The 15,600-nt window shown below is 35.6% G+C and overlaps 1 protein-coding gene across 5 annotated transcripts; it reads left to right on the top strand.

Annotated features, from left to right (window-relative positions):
• Positions 1 to 2,371: 2,371 nt before the first annotated feature.
• LOC135632119 (uncharacterized) lies at positions 2,372 to 15,342 on the top strand. 5 transcript variants are annotated; one of them, XM_065140536.1, is made up of 16 exons: positions 2,372 to 2,632; positions 4,063 to 4,108; positions 4,185 to 4,354; positions 4,481 to 4,598; positions 4,726 to 4,808; positions 4,922 to 4,981; positions 5,997 to 6,242; positions 8,166 to 8,262; positions 9,448 to 9,498; positions 9,602 to 9,682; positions 10,504 to 10,575; positions 11,906 to 11,968; positions 13,634 to 13,780; positions 14,587 to 14,644; positions 14,785 to 14,837; positions 14,962 to 15,342. In XM_065140536.1, the coding sequence occupies exons 1-16, from the start codon at positions 2,532 to 2,534 to the stop codon at positions 15,043 to 15,045; spliced, it is 1,530 nt and encodes a 509-aa protein (XP_064996608.1). In that variant the 5' UTR covers positions 2,372 to 2,531; the 3' UTR covers positions 15,046 to 15,342. The 5 variants fall into 5 exon arrangements, 4 of the variants coding, with proteins under 4 accessions (XP_064996608.1, XP_064996609.1, XP_064996610.1 ...); XM_065140537.1 differs by lacking the exon at positions 2,372 to 2,632 and adding an exon at positions 2,962 to 3,053 and having other exon boundaries at positions 14,962 to 15,197; XR_010494612.1 differs by lacking the exon at positions 2,372 to 2,632 and adding an exon at positions 3,382 to 3,574 and having other exon boundaries at positions 13,634 to 13,763; positions 14,962 to 14,979.
• Positions 15,343 to 15,600: the final 258 nt, after the last annotated feature.

Raw genomic sequence — 15,600 nt, 5'->3', positions numbered from 1 at the left:
TGCACAGGTTTTTGCCGAGTGGTTGCACAAAAAGACACAGATCATAGCTTTTATTTTGATTAACTATCGCATACTTTTTGGCGTGATGCTTCTTCCAAGAAACCTCCATATGCATTTGGCATGGCCTTGTCATAGTCTTGAGATGGATTACGATGTGTAAATTGAATTGGCAAAGACCCTCACTTTAACTTTGTTCTCTCTTTTGGATTGCCGATCAGATGATCATGGCCATGAAACATCATACGGTTTCTAAGATGAATCATTTCATGACATTTGTCGTAGCAAACATATATATTCTTCAGGAACTTGATGTCAAAGCCAAAACTTCTGAAGAAGTAACCTCAGCATGAAACATTGAGTACACATCGAGTGCCGCGGTTTTGACACAGATGAGGGATGCTGTCACGATCGACGACATTTCTTCAAGCTCACTTCTTTCCAGAGAGAGAGAGAATCCATCCTTACCCTATAGCTGATTGTAGAAGAATCATCACATGCTTTATTCTGAAGTGGAATCGTCTCTTCACCTTCTGTCTCTTCTTTTAGCTCTTTTTTGATTTCTGAGACATTTGCTATACTATTATTGATTCTATTTCTTTGAGTGCAAAAGCATCAAACCGACTTTTGGATGATGATCATAGGAAACGCAAGCTGACATTCTTAAGAGTAGATTTGATAAACTCATTACCTTCATGATCGTTGCATTGTTAGAGCCAGAATTACTTGAAAGGAATCCATGGTCTTCTTGCCTGCCCCCATCGATGACATCTTGTTGATGATAAGAAGCAACAAGCCAGCAGAAGTTGGAAGATCTCAAGGAAAATGCTGTCTGTAGAGCTGCATATTTGAACCTCAGTTACTGAAGCTTAATGTTGCACAGAATCTTGCATGAGTAGTGAGAAGTAGCCAAGGATTTAAACTAGAAGAAATTAAAAAGAATAGAGATTAAGTACAGTTCTGAAAATTGTTAGATTACATGATGTTATCTAATTTTATGAATATAATTAAATTATGATTATGATTATTGATCAATAGAAAGAAAGTTTAATTATAATAGAATTCCTTAGAAGATGATCATGATGGGAGGGATTCTCCTAAGTATCTGTCCTATATCATTTGTTCTTGTCTATAAATAAATTAAAACTTTTAGGGACTTAATACAAATGCAATAACACACAATAATTTAGTACGCGAACATGCATATATGTGGGTATGCAAACATATAGATATGATAATATGATTGAGATATTACATATATTCTTTCCTATTATTTTTGTTCATGAATACATCGATCATATTGGTCTTGTAAAAAATAGGAAGAGAGAAGAATACGAGTCTAGTTCTCATTATAGATTGATGATACATCATATGTTTCTTGGATTCGATGATGGTGTACTCGCAAATCAAAGAAAAGTTTTTCTTAACAGCATCGAAAGATACGCATCGTAATCTTTAAATATATTATTATTTGATTTTTAAAATTTTTATATTAATTATTTTCACTTAATAATAACATATTATGATTTTTATTACATCTGTATAGCTCGATATTACTCATGTACAAGCCGGTGGTATTAGTAAAAGATGTAAGCAAAATAATCTAGATATCTCAAAACCATAGTGTAAAAGTACTGATTTTTTATGAAGTCGAGAAGAACGTATACACAAACGAGAACTAGAGCTTTGATTTATTTAATAATCGAAAATCTTTATCATTGAATCAGCCAACTCTAAAGATATAAATATAAATCCGAGAAGGACGGCATTCAGATAGTGGTCATTCACGATAATTTTCATTACGACTTAATTGAAATTTAGGAACGTTCTATGCCACTTGGATTAGGGACTAATGACTCGTTCGATTCCATGCCGACCCCTGTGGCGTGACAATATCATGTCTAATTCTAATCCCTGGCAGGTGACAATATCATGTCCAATGAGTGCATTGATCTCGGAATCATCCGCGAAGTTGCACGTTGAGTTGCAATTCCACCCATGAAACATCGATTTGATACTATTGGGGGCCCAAATCAAGCGATTGGACTACACCAATTGGGCCCATTTATCGTGTTTTCTCTTACTACCTCGTTAGAGTAATTGGAAGCAGGGCGAGTAATTACTTATCGTAATTAAAGATTATATATCCTAATTGTAGGAAAAAACACGCAAATTAGGTGAGATTGGGGACCGAAATCCAAATCTCCCAATAGGAATGTTCAATATTTTACCAAAAGCGGGAGTGGATTAAGTGACGTTAGCGGAGATGAAGCCAATGCCAACCCAAATTGGAATACTTCCTCGCTCGCTTGGTGACACGCACGCACGCAATCTCTTTCTATATTTACGATGGCCGTCCGCATGAATCACATCCGAAGCCCACCCGCTCCTAATCCACCTCCCTTCAGCTCACGACACCAGAGAAGGGTACAGAGAGAGAGAGAGGAGAGAGAGAGAGAGAGAGGCGAATAGAGTAAACCCCCTCCGTCTGTATATTTTTCTTGGGATTGATTCCAAGAATTGTCGCAGCGGAGATGGAGATCGACAGGGCCGTGGGGGAGAGCTGCGATCGGCGGCTGCAGACCAAGTATCGGAACGCCGTCTATGTGATTCAGCGTGCCTTCGCTCTCTACGAGTGAGATTCCTACCCCCAATACGGCAATACCCCTCCCTCTTTCTCTCTCTGTTTCTCTTTCTTTTTCTGATGCGTGAGGGGTCTTTGGTCGGATTCTTGATCGCAACCGAAGTCTTTCTTGTCAGTTCTTGATTCTTTGTTGTTAATGTTTGCTAGTGGACACGTGTTGTTAGTTTCTTGGTGGGGTGTTTTCTGAGGATCGGAGTATCGATTTGTTTATGATGCTTGTTGATGCGTCCATCTCTTTCCTTATTGTTGTTGTTGATTCTTCTGGAGCATTTGTGCTGATTACACAATGGGTTTTTGGCGTTAAATTTGTTGGAATCATGAATCTGGCGAACGCTAGGTTTTTGCTGGATTAGATGCTCCAGCTTCCATCAAGAAATTCTGTTTCTTGCATCGGTTTGGCTTCTTATCAGTTGTAAGTCCCTCTGATTTTAGTAGTATATTAGCTACGATATGCTATTCAATATGGTGAACATCACATTATATTGGAGTTATGACGACCTAATGACAGTTGACGAATTAGTTGTCTCTTCTCCAGTATTAGTTTGTGTAGCACATTCGAAAAAATCTTAACATTTCTAGCCTTTCCACGCAATGCAGAATCCGTAGTTTGGTTCGGACAATGTGGTCTATCTTTGTATGTAAAATAACTTTTCTTGTCAGTTTTATTGGTAAATTCTTCTTACAGTTAAATTGTTATTGTTTTGTTCACAGCAAGGTTTGAAACACCTTGTTACTGAATGAAGATGCACAAGGATGCATATTCTGGTCTTGTACATCGTTTGTGCCTTTGGATTCTAGATGATGTGCGTGTACACATGTGCTTGAATGGATGGATGTCAGTATGTGTGTGCATGCATATGCAACTTCATGTGTATGTACATGCGTCCACGTGTGCAAGCACATTTACCAAGTAGGAAGTCTCTTTGCTGCAAGGTTTGTTGATTTTGTTTGGAAGTAGCTTGTATTATGGCATTATCTATGATGAACTAAGACATTGAAAAATGGGAATGCAAATCGATCAACAGTCACAGAAACAACTAGAGAGCAGTTAGCATAGTGACTTTCCATAGGAAAATGTCAGAAAAGTTGCTAGAGAGAAAACATCTGTGCTGTCTTTAGATATTGGAGGAAAAGATATTGGTGAGCCATTAATACTGCAAACTACGTAGAATGACTGATGCAAGCTTCACTAATATATTGCAGTTTAATGTTTCATGCCCCACAAGATAATTGGCCTCTTCGGGCTATGTTCTTGTTCTCAGACAGAGTCTTGTTTTGACTTGCCAAATTAAGTATGAAGAACAAATCTTTTTAACTTAGGGATTTGCAAAAGTTCATAAGCTTTATTGTTTTTGATTATGTTAGTTCTATGGAAAAAAGAGAAAGCTAACTATCCTCGGCTAAATGTTTCGTTTTAACAGGTTTGAGCAGGTTGCTTTCAGCTTTAATGGGGGAAAGGACTCAACTGTAAATGTTTTCACATGTGTCTTTGTTGTGTTTGTAACATATTCTAGCACTAGTTCCAATTACATTCTTGTTGCAGGTTTTGCTGCATTTACTCCGGGCTGGCTATTATTTGCATAAAGGGAAATCAGAATGTTTTCAAGGGAATCTATCAGATAGCATGCTAAATTGTCCAATACGAACCATCTACTTTGAGAGCCCTAGTGCCTTCCCTGAGATCAATGCATTTACCTATGAAACTGCCACTGCGTAAGAATGCTCCTTTCTGCTTGAATTATGTCATGCAACATCTTGTTTAAGTTATGTTTTTTAAGGTGAAGAATTTCTGTGTCCAAGATTGTAACTCTAGTTGTATTTTTGCCCCTTTTTCTATAGCTATAACTTGCAACTGGAAACTATTCGCTCAGATTTCAAGTCTGGCTTAGAGGCTTTACTAAAGGAAAAACCTACCAAAGCTATTTTTCTTGGAACTAGAATCGGTGATCCCAATGCGGTATATCTTTTTATAATAATGCCAAATCTTCATTGTCAACTGTGCTTATCATTTTCAATTATTTTTCTATCAATGAGTGATCTATATGTGCCTTCTAATCATTTAAGTTGATGTTTTGTCCATACAGGTTGGTCAAGAGCAGTTCTCCCCTAGTTCAATCGGATGGCCTCCATTTATGAGGGTGAATCCAATATTGGACTGGTCATACAGGTTTGCCTTGAGTCATAACAGTTAATTCTTCATGTTGAAGTACCTTTGAATCACTTAAGAAGTAAAGTTCCTCTCTCTCTTCTCCTTTTTTTTTTCTTCACTGTTACTGGCAGGGATGTCTGGGCTTTCATCTTAATCTGCAAGGTTAAGTACTGCAGCCTCTATGATCAAGGGTAAGCTGCAAAATGTTTGACACTGTCATTTGCCTGCTGGCATCATCTTTTGGAATGTATGACATGAGATTCACTTTTGTTATCTTTTCATTCACATTCCAACATATGTGTTCCATTAAGTATTCCACTCTTCTCATTATGTAAGCCTTTTCTTCTTCTCTTGACTTCGTTCTTGTGACTTATGGAAACTTTTTTTTCTTTTAATTTCTCAATGAGAAATTGTAATTTGCTTCACATGGCCAATTTTATTGTGTGCTATCCATAATTTACAAGTGAAATGACCAGACTCCACTTATTGTGCATGCTTTCTGGTTTCACCGTATCAGCTGATTCAGCTCTTATAGTTTTTTTTTAAGTCTCATCTGTCGTATCATATGTAGGTTACCAGTTAATTATAAATATCACTTTTCTTATATTGAAGTTGGTACAGAAAATATTTAGCATTTTGTGATCTTTAGAGAATCACAGATCCAAAGCTACCAGAATCCCTCTACCCATTGGGTCCATGATATCTCGAAGTCTTGCATTTCTAACCTGAATTGGGGATGGATCTTATCAATGTCATTAGTTTTATAGACATATACCAAACTAAGACTGATAACAATTTTAAGGAAAGCTTCAAGAGAAAAAAAAAGTACTTATCAATAAAGAAACAATTATTAAATTCATGGGTTTTATGATGAATAGATAATCACTAAACAAGTGAAAAATATCTTACTTAATATTTCAAGTAAACGTAAGTGTTTGGTTTATACCATGCTACAAAATAATGACTGAACTGATTTTATCCTTGCAAAGTGGTGTCCTCATTGCTGCACCCATATCATGACTTAGAGGTGACATATTCAAAGCATCTATGATCAGATCAATATCTGCACTTCAGCTTTTGCTCAATAAATCAATTATGGGTTAACCTATAACTGTTTAGTGAGAATAGGATTATAAGTTTATTTGCTTGTTTTTCTATCATCTAACTTTGATATTGTCCTGGAAGCTAAACATTACTTCTATGTAGATATACTTCCATTGGGAGCATATATGACACGGTTCCAAATGCATTGCTGAGTATTGTTGATTCTTCAAGCACTACAGAGATTTTTAAACCTGCATACATGCTTTCTGATGGAAGATCAGAAAGGGCTGGGAGGACAAAGAAGTTACCTCTTAAATGTGATACAGCTTGTCTAAACAATGGCATGACAAATGTTAGTCAGAGTGGTTCGTTCATAGCATCAATCATTGTTGTAGGTGATGAGATTCTGTAAGTCGTTCTATGTATTGCATATCCATGTTATTATATAATTTTATATCATAAATACGTACATGGAAATCCACAAGTAGGGCTTTTGGTTAAAATTTTGAGTTAATTTTATTTTCATGATTTCCCAAATTTTTGGTATTCTCGAATGTCGATGAAACTACACTTGTACCTAGACCTAAACTTATAGTCGTCACATACAATTATATTCGCTTAACTTTTATTTTCTTTCTTCTAACGATGATGCTATCTGAACCTCTGAGCAAGTGGAACAACTTATTCCTGTCATTCATAAAAAAATCTTTTCATGCAAACCTGAAGTTTTTCTGATGTTTTCTGATACACATTCTACATGTACCTTATAACATATCCCTTCAAAAAGCTTATAAGAAGGCTCTAAGAGAAAATGCATTTTTTTTCAGATGTTAGCCATTCATATCAGCAACTGTTGGCTTCATTTATTTATCATGTTACTAGGTTCTTTATACAGAGATCAAAAGCAGGAAGCCATTCTAATGGAAACCTGATCTGAGTAGAATAGGACTCAACTATGACCCTAAGTTGATAGGATTTAGTAACTCTTAATAACTGCCTTATTTCTTCGAGGGGAGAATGATTTGAGTAGAGTAGGACTCAACTATGACCCTAAGTTGATAGGATTTAGTAAATCCTATTAACCGCCTTCTTTATTTGGGGGAAGAATGATATTTAAGAGAGTATGGAAAGAGAGAAAAGAAGAGAAGAAAGATACATAAAAGACAATAGGATATCATTGATAACTCATGTTATGATGCCTGTTAGGGTTGAAATAACCTTTATTAGACTCTGACTTTTGCTCTCTCCTTTAGCTTAAGTAACGTGGAATTAAATTTCCCCGCTAACTACCTGGTCAACCTCTTTATTGGTCTGGTCTCTAAGAAAGGATATGGCAAGATGAGACAACCCTGGCCGTGCTTGAAACAGGCTTACTTTAGCTGCTCCCTCTTGTTTTGAATAGGATTGGCCTCTAGTGCAATTGGTCAACCCAATTGAGTTTTGACTCTTTTTTAGTCCGGTCTAAGCACTATTTGGTTTGATTTTGATGCACTTCAAACTTGTTCAGTATGGAAAGGTCATGCTAGAATCTTCTACTCCAACTAGGATTAGATCACATCCTGATTCAGGTTTGGATGCTGTCAAACTGGAGTACAAGTTTACTATATGATTATGAAAAGCTCCATATCATCTAGAGGTATTTGTTGAATATTGGGACCCACCACTCCACTCAAATACTGTCCAACTTAGTATCGTTCAGTGTGGACCCATGTCAGTTATTAGGCCCTAGGTTATTGCCACTTTTTGGTTGTCTTCTGGGCTATCTTTTGGGATGAGGAAGAGTTCTCCATGATGACTTCAAATACCAGTCAAACTGCTGTGCACCAAATGACATTTATGGTCTGACCAAGGATCATACTGTTACTAGCATATAGTCAGTGTGATTTGTTACTCATTGTATAATAATACTTCAGTGATTACAGATTGTATAGATTGATATACTGCATGGTAAACCTGTATTGCAATAGTCCAATGAATTGTCCAAAACAGTGTTACATCAGTATTAAAAATCAAGCTTCATATCACTTGGATTTTGCATTGTAATGTAACGGAACTCATCTTGCTTTGCCATCATATATGCAATGTAGGCATATACATAATTGATTTTATATATATATATATATATATATATATATATATATATATATATATATATATATATATATATATATGTATATGGATATATGTATGTTTGTATGTATATATGTATGTATGTATATTGTTGGAACATTTAGCATCAAGTCATCATGAAGTCAACCTTTTGGCAGTTAAGTTTTCTGTTCTATATATTTAAAGAGCTATTATTTATGTTGATGTACATTTGTTTTTCAGGTTTGGCACTGCAGAAGATAAACTAAGTGCGGTATTATGCAAAAAGCTTAATGCCATTGGTTGGCAAGTAACTCGCATGATAGTTGTTCAGAATGATGTAAGACAACTTATGCAATAGAATTAACATTTATTCTCAAAATTTATGTTGTCAAAATCATGGTTCGTCTTACTGGTTCATACCGATATACCAGTATACCGACTGACCATTGGCATCGTACATACTAAACTATACCGATATACTAACATGATAAAGTGGGGCATACCGACAAACCGAGATGTATCACATATATCAATCCCCTGTTGGACCAGTACATACCGCCCATATCGGGGGGGTACACCATGGTATCGTGAAACTTGGTCAAAACATTTATGCTTGTTAAATTCATGTTTCAACATTTAATGTCATATTTGTTCTCTGGGAAGAGAATTATGATTGTCTAAATGATTTGACTTAGCGTCCTTGTTGAAGCATAAAATGGAATGTACTATTGTTTGACTTAGTTAAAAAGCTTTATTGAATTTGGTTGTTTTCACATCCTCATTCTCTCCCACTTTTGTATTTTGCCCTAAGCACACAATGCTATATGCTGGCTTTTGGCAACTCTAGTGAGGTAGTTTATTAATACTTTATTCGTAAGTGTATGGTTTGAGTCACAACAGATATGACATCTAAGCTTCATCAATAAGCCAAAAAGTTTATTCTTTTCTGGTCCTTTGCATTTCTTTCTTTTCTTCTCTTCTCTGCGTTTAAATTGAAATGAAAATGAGTAACTGAAATATTATTAGCTAGTTTGCAATTGTCGTGACTGTATAAAGTATTGAATGTCTGGAAAGAGGGCCTTATGCAGCAGTTGCAATTTCTCACTGGTATGATTTGAGCAATGCAGCCCATTTGTGTTTTTTCCCTCTATAGAATTAGGACTACAAATGATATATTGTGCAACATTGTAGTTGTACAAGACCCATGCTTATAAACTTTGTAGCACATAGCAGAATATTTGCCTGAACCATCTTTTTGGTCAACTTTTACTAGTTCATATTTGGTTTTTACGACATTCCTCTATGAATTTCTTTTGCATTAATGCAAAGTCTATAATTGCTAAGATGCTTACTTGGTCCTATAAAGTTTCTGCACTTATCTAATGTCTTATATATAATGGGCTTTTCATATGCATTGGTTCAGATCAATGGTAACATAAAATCTTTAATGCTTCCTGTTTTTATTTTAAATCTTGTCATATAGTTCTACTAAGAGCCATATCTGGGATTTATGTTAATGCAGATTGATTGTGTGGCTGCACAAGTTGAACAACAGAAGTCTACAAATGACATGGTTTGTTTGAACCACTTTTAACTATCTTAGAAACTAAGTATTTTAGGTTCTAATATTTAACTTCAACTCTTTATGGAATTGATCATTAACCTTGTATTTGCAGGTATTCTTGTTGGGAGGACTTGGCCCTATGCATTCAGACGTTTCATTAGCAGGTGTTGCAAAAGCATTTGGAGTTCGGCTGGTTAGTTCTTGAGAATTCTTATTTTGAATCAAAATGTTACTTTTCTTTTGTGGTTGGCACTGAGGAATAAAATTTTGGGTTACTGAAACCATATCAGTCTGCAGTCGGATCGGTACAGGTCTGGTCCATGTCATGTTACTGACTTGCGGTATAGCGACATGTACTGTGGTTTTTTTTTTTGTTCTTCAATTGGGGGAGGTGGGGATGAAGAAGGGAGAAGAAGGAAAAAGGAAGAAATAAGTAAGAAGGAAGAAGATGGGAAAGCAAAAAGAAATAAGGAGGAGAAAGAGAAACACCGGATATAAGGTGGATGGCTGGATTTCTTTTGGGGTATTTGGTAAATACTTAACAGAAAACTATCTTCTCCATCTTGAATAACATATAAATTGGTCTCCAAACTACTGGCAACTTACAATAATGAGTTAACTTTATGCTGTAAATTTTGCCACCATGTGCTCTTAATATGGTTAGTTGACGTATCAATTTATGATTGATCTTTAAATTGAGGATGTGTCTGGATTCACCAAATGATTATGTGGGATTTTGTTTCTTTTTATATGTTTGTAGATGCCATTTTCACATCTGTAATACGAGATTATAATAAGGGTTATAATAAAAAATGGGTTATAACATGGTGTAAGTCTCACTACCTAATTCTGAATTTGCATTGTATTTTTTCCCTTAAAACAACATTTATTAGTTTCACTTTCATATCTCTCCCCTAAAGAAACATACTTATCTGTTTGCATTATTTTGGTCTTATATATATTTACTTGTCATCGGGCAAACATTTTTCATGAGCTTTTTATTTTGGTTTTCAGGCTCCTGATGAAGAGTTTGAGGAGTACCTTAGGCTTCTTATAGGAAAGCACTGCACTGGTGACCGAAATGAGGTGATACATAAATATTCAGGCATATGCATTTTTTTGTCATTATTTTCCTTTCCAGTTATTATGGTCAATTTTAAGGTAAGGTCATTTATGTTAAAATAATATTTCATCTTATTTAGTAGAAATCTCTGCTTAAATCTAGCTCACGGGACGTAGGGAACACTTCGGTAGACCTTGCTACTCCTAGTTTCGTTTTTTGAAGTATCTGTAGTACTTTAGGAGGATTGCTCTATGACCGCAAAGTTATGCTATTTATCCTACTGGGGCATACAGACTCAAATTTTGTTACATGCTTTCTATTTCCCAAAGTTGCCTAGTTAGGAAACTTCGGTATTTTAAATGAGGATTCAGGTTATGGTGAAAATATTTGATTCTGCCACTGTCAAACTTAGGCAATTTGTCAAATTAATGAAAATGTTGTATGCATGTTCTATGTGTTTAAGTCCAGACTTTTTGATATTTAGTCTTCATTTACCTACCACTTCTCTTACATCTTAAGCTAACGTCAGTTAATGTGTGGTAGGAGTGTACTAAGAGAAAGTACTTAATGCCTTATTCTTATTTGGAAACGATAATGAAGGCATGCTAAAGATGCCACTGCTGGGAGTTTATTTGTTGGTTTTATTATACTGTCAACATTGCTTTTATGATCTGTCAGAAACATAGAAATCATTTCTAATTGGCTACAGTCTGCATGGATGTCTTTGTAGGTGAATATGCCTTCTGTAGCTCTTAAAATACACGATACATCTAGTTTAGATTAAAGAAAGTTGTCATCTATGAAATTCTTGTAAGCAGATTCTTTACTCATTCAATTTGGACTAGCAATTCATAACTGCGAAATTTGGATTGTTCAACTGGAAATAATTAATGCTAGGGAAATTTCTTTTCTTTTGATTAATGATGAGAATGTTTGCATTACAAGATGGTACAATTCTTTGCACCTTCTGTTCTTTTCCTTATAGAGAAGATTGTCTGCCACAATTTTCATTCTTTATTCAACAGAAGGGATTGTAAAGGTTTTTAGTTTTTGTAGTACCGTAGTGTGCATTCCAAATGATAATTATCTATTTTATGGTTTTGATGATGGCAGTAGTTTAATACTTTGTCGTTCTTTGTGCCCTTGGTGAAGCAACATATCTATGTATCTTGTTGCTTGTAAATTTTTACTTGTTTTTTTAGATATTGATATTCTTCAAAGCAAGACAGAAGTAAATTATCTTTCCTCGCTTGGGTCCTCCAGTTTTTACATATTAAATTACTTTTGAAGTTAATTTAATGAGGTTTTTGTTGGTAAAGGCTGTAACTGTAAACTTGTTTGTCTTCCTTTCAGATGGCTTTATTACCTGAAGGCATAACTGAGTTAATGCAACACAGTAAGCTGCCTGTGCCGTTGGTATGTCCGAGTCTGTCTCAATAGAAACTTCCCATTTGTTGATAATTGTTTCTTACATTTATGTTTTACCTTGTTTTTTCACATACGTAGTCTGCATTTGTGGTCAGACCTTCGTATCATGGTAAAATTGCGTTTTTACAATTTGGGCAACTTAGATTCAAGACAGGGTAACAATCTCTTTTCCTGCAATGGTAAAGTTGTAAAATTGCCTATGTTAGACTTTCCACTAGCCCATATTAGCAGTAGCCTCGTGCATTGGGCTGCCCTTTTAGATTTATTTGTTTGACACAGAACACAAGGTTAACATGTATTGACAAGCATATTTCTTAACAAGTTGAACAAGTTTTTCACTTTTAGAAAGGGAGATAACAGCATAGGCATTACTGATCTACCATCTTTTGTAGATTACAGCATTATGGATGGTAGTTTTGTTTTCTAGAATCAATAATGTTTTAAATTTGTGTAATTTGTTGTAGCACATTGTGCACGGTAGTTTTTTTCATAACCAGGAGGCTGTTTCTACCATCTGTTGCAATTTTTTTCTTGACTTTCCTTTTTTGTCCTTTCATAATGAGCTACAACAAGTCTAGCATCTTTTGTAGATAACATCATTATTGATTCTAGACCATTACCTTGCCAATCTAGGTACAACAACCATGATTCGTCCGAGTATATGAGCTTCTGCTTCTTCCTAATTCTTTCAGTTGTCTACCTAAACAAAGAAAAGAAATTGATTTACATTATTGACTTGTCTGACAGGAATTGATTTGGGTTTCTGAAAAATGTTCCTGGTTTCCTTTTGGTTGAGCATTCTGATGTAACTCATGCCGTCGTATAATCAATCTGGAAGCTAAGGCACAAATAGAGCTTTGATATTCAATCTAAAAGACCATACTCTTACGACTGTTACCATCAATCCTATCTTCAGTGCTGTGCCAATTCAAGCTTGCTGTGAAGCTTTTCTTGTAGATCCAAACACATCAACTTACAGTTAGAAAATCATATAATGTTCTGGTGAAAGATAATGTATTTTAATTATTGTATGAAATTCATATTATATAATCGTCAAAAGTTTATGAAAGAAATCTCAAATAAGGAATCTTTCGTCCCATTAGGTAAGAGCACAATGGCATCCTCTCGAGTTGCCGGCAAAGGTGGTTGTAGTATGACTTGATCTTGTGGAAAATACTCGTCTATGCATGCCAAGCTCCTGATAGTTGAGCATAAAGGCTCCCTAGCTGGGTTAACCATTTTGTTTTTCTAATCACCCCAAGATCTGAAATTTAGTAGAGATCTGCAATTGTATTTGTGTTGACTTGTTTCATCACATCTGCAATCCTATTTTGTGTAATCTGTCAGCGTGTGGTTACTCAGCTCCACATGGGCAATGGTGCTGCTCTTTCTTTGTAATTAGGATTCATTTGTTGATTGTTAATCACAAGAAAATTTGAAGTGTAATTTGCTGTAGCACATGATGGATGGTAGGTTTTTGCTTAGCCAGAAGCATCTTGCTATAAGGATCACTGTTCAGGTTGATTAATTCGTTTTTCACATTTAACAAAGAAAATATTAATATTTGTTAGCATTTACCTATGTTGAACTTACAGTTCTGCTTGATGAGCAGTTTTCTTCACCTGAGCATGCATTTGTTTACTTTTGTTGCAGATCAAATGTCAAAATGTAATTATTCTTGCAGCAACAAATGTGTCTGAACTAGAAACACAATGGGATTGTCTTCTTGAAACACCAAGTCACCCGTTAATGCGTTTGCCACCATTCATGTCAAAGCATCTTGGTACCATGCTTTCTGATGTATACTTCCATCTTCAGCTTCGATCCTTTCATGTTGATGCATCTAATTACCAAACTAATTTATTTTCTTATGCTACATTCATGCAATAGATTATCTTTATTGCTTTACTCTGCAACCTCTGCTTTTGATTGAGTAGATCAGTATGCTCTAGTTAAAATGTATACATCTGAACTTCACATTTCCTGAATTGTTCTTTGTTATCAATTGTTTTAATGCGAGTGGACATATACATATGTTCATATGTGCATCTGTGAATTGTATTATTCTGATAAAAACACAGAAATTGTACTAAAGCTGTCTCATCAAACAAGTTGTAGGGTTTCTGTGCTGTGTATAGTGCCATCCCAAATACTGAGCTAAAATAATTAGTCACTCTCGTTTGAACCCTCTATGTTTGCCAGTCCAACCTGTTCTGCTGGGTGAGAATTTGAGTTATGTGGCACAGGGGTGACAGCAATGTGTGGGTACAATCTGTGTTGACCAGCACAGGGTTCTTTGCCTGACCACCACACCATTGTTGGTTTTCCCTCAGTATGGCATTGACTGACATTTACATCCATAACAGAAACTATCATAAGTGATTTTTTTTTCCAATAGTGGAGTTATTTTAGTGTTGTTCAATTTATGAATTCTTGAGGCCAAAGTTAGTAAATATGTTATCAGCATTTTGGTTAAAATATTCTGTTGAACCTGATATTGGCACCTATTTTCCCATTAGAATGAAATATATTGGATTCATCACTACTTCTAATCTCAATAACTGACTAGACGTCATTACCCTTGTTTCTTGTCTAATGCATTGCAGGTTGAAACTGCTCAAACTATATCAAAGTTGTGCCTTGAATTCCCAGATATTTACATAGGTAAGCCTATCATCATTTATGTACAGGTCAATTATATAAAGGAACTACTTACTGGTTATTAAAGTGTCTATCATGAGGATGGCTAAGCTTTCAACTGATGCTTGTGATCTTTTTAGTGATTATTTCTATTAAAAATGTAGGATGCCAACGGAAGTCCAGGGTTGGTCCTCTCGTAATAACTTTTGTCGGAAAGGTAAATGTTTCAAGGCTCCAAGCCCATTCTCCGATGCTACCATACAACTGATGCATTTGTGGCATTTTCTATCTTTTATGTGGATTTTGATATTGTTAATACCTATCATTCACATTTATTTCAGGACAAGACAAGAATTGATTTGGCTGCTGAGAAACTGTCTAATAGTTTTCCGGCAGGAGCTTTCTCCGAAGCAGACTGTGGCTGACATACTCTGCCGGAAAAATTCATTCACTATCAAACCCAGGGTGGTGGGGAGAGATTCTCCTGAGATACTGGTTGGAACAAAGAATTCCTTATTATTAAAGCTCTCTCTGCCCAACTACACATGCATCTGAAGAAGCATATTCCTGCAGTTCCTTTGGTGAAGGACCAACTGAACTGTTGAGGAAGGTCATCCAATTTCCCTACTTGTAGAAGGTCAGAGAAAGATTAAACTACGTGACTTAACATATACAAGATTCTCAGAGAAAGATTAAGAAATTGAAATTTGTCTTTCGAATCAGATAGCCATCTCTCTTCAGCAATTTTTTTTTTCTTTTACTTATCTTGGAAAAAGGTGTTTCTGCTCTGGGTGTGTTTCAGGACTGACAGATGTTAAGAGAAGAGATTGCCTTACACTGAATTGCCTTCTACATCTTGTTCTGGAGACTTGCCAAAGATATTCTAATCCTGCATGACTGTTGTTCATCAGAAGCATGGCACATATGCATGCTACACTAATTGTTGATGATGGCAAGTAGAACAAAAACAAAAGTATTAC

Source organism: Musa acuminata, chromosome BXJ3-2 (assembly GCF_036884655.1).
Source record: "Musa acuminata AAA Group cultivar baxijiao chromosome BXJ3-2, Cavendish_Baxijiao_AAA, whole genome shotgun sequence".
In the NCBI taxonomy this organism is placed as follows: domain Eukaryota; kingdom Viridiplantae; phylum Streptophyta; class Magnoliopsida; order Zingiberales; family Musaceae; genus Musa; species Musa acuminata.
This window is presented reverse-complemented; position numbering and strand designations above follow the sequence as displayed.

Bases quoted from the DNA above. Each gene is read 5' to 3' on its own strand.
- LOC135632119 (XM_065140535.1), top strand. From the start codon at position 3,471: ATGGATGTCAGTATGTGTGTGCATGCATATGCAACTTCATGTGTATGT. The intron at 4,982-5,996 runs GTAAGCTGCAAA...ACTTCTATGTAG, and splicing joins TGCAGCCTCTATGATCAAGG to ATATACTTCCATTGGGAGCA. The intron at 9,683-10,503 runs GTTAGTTCTTGA...TTTGGTTTTCAG, and splicing joins AAGCATTTGGAGTTCGGCTG to GCTCCTGATGAAGAGTTTGA.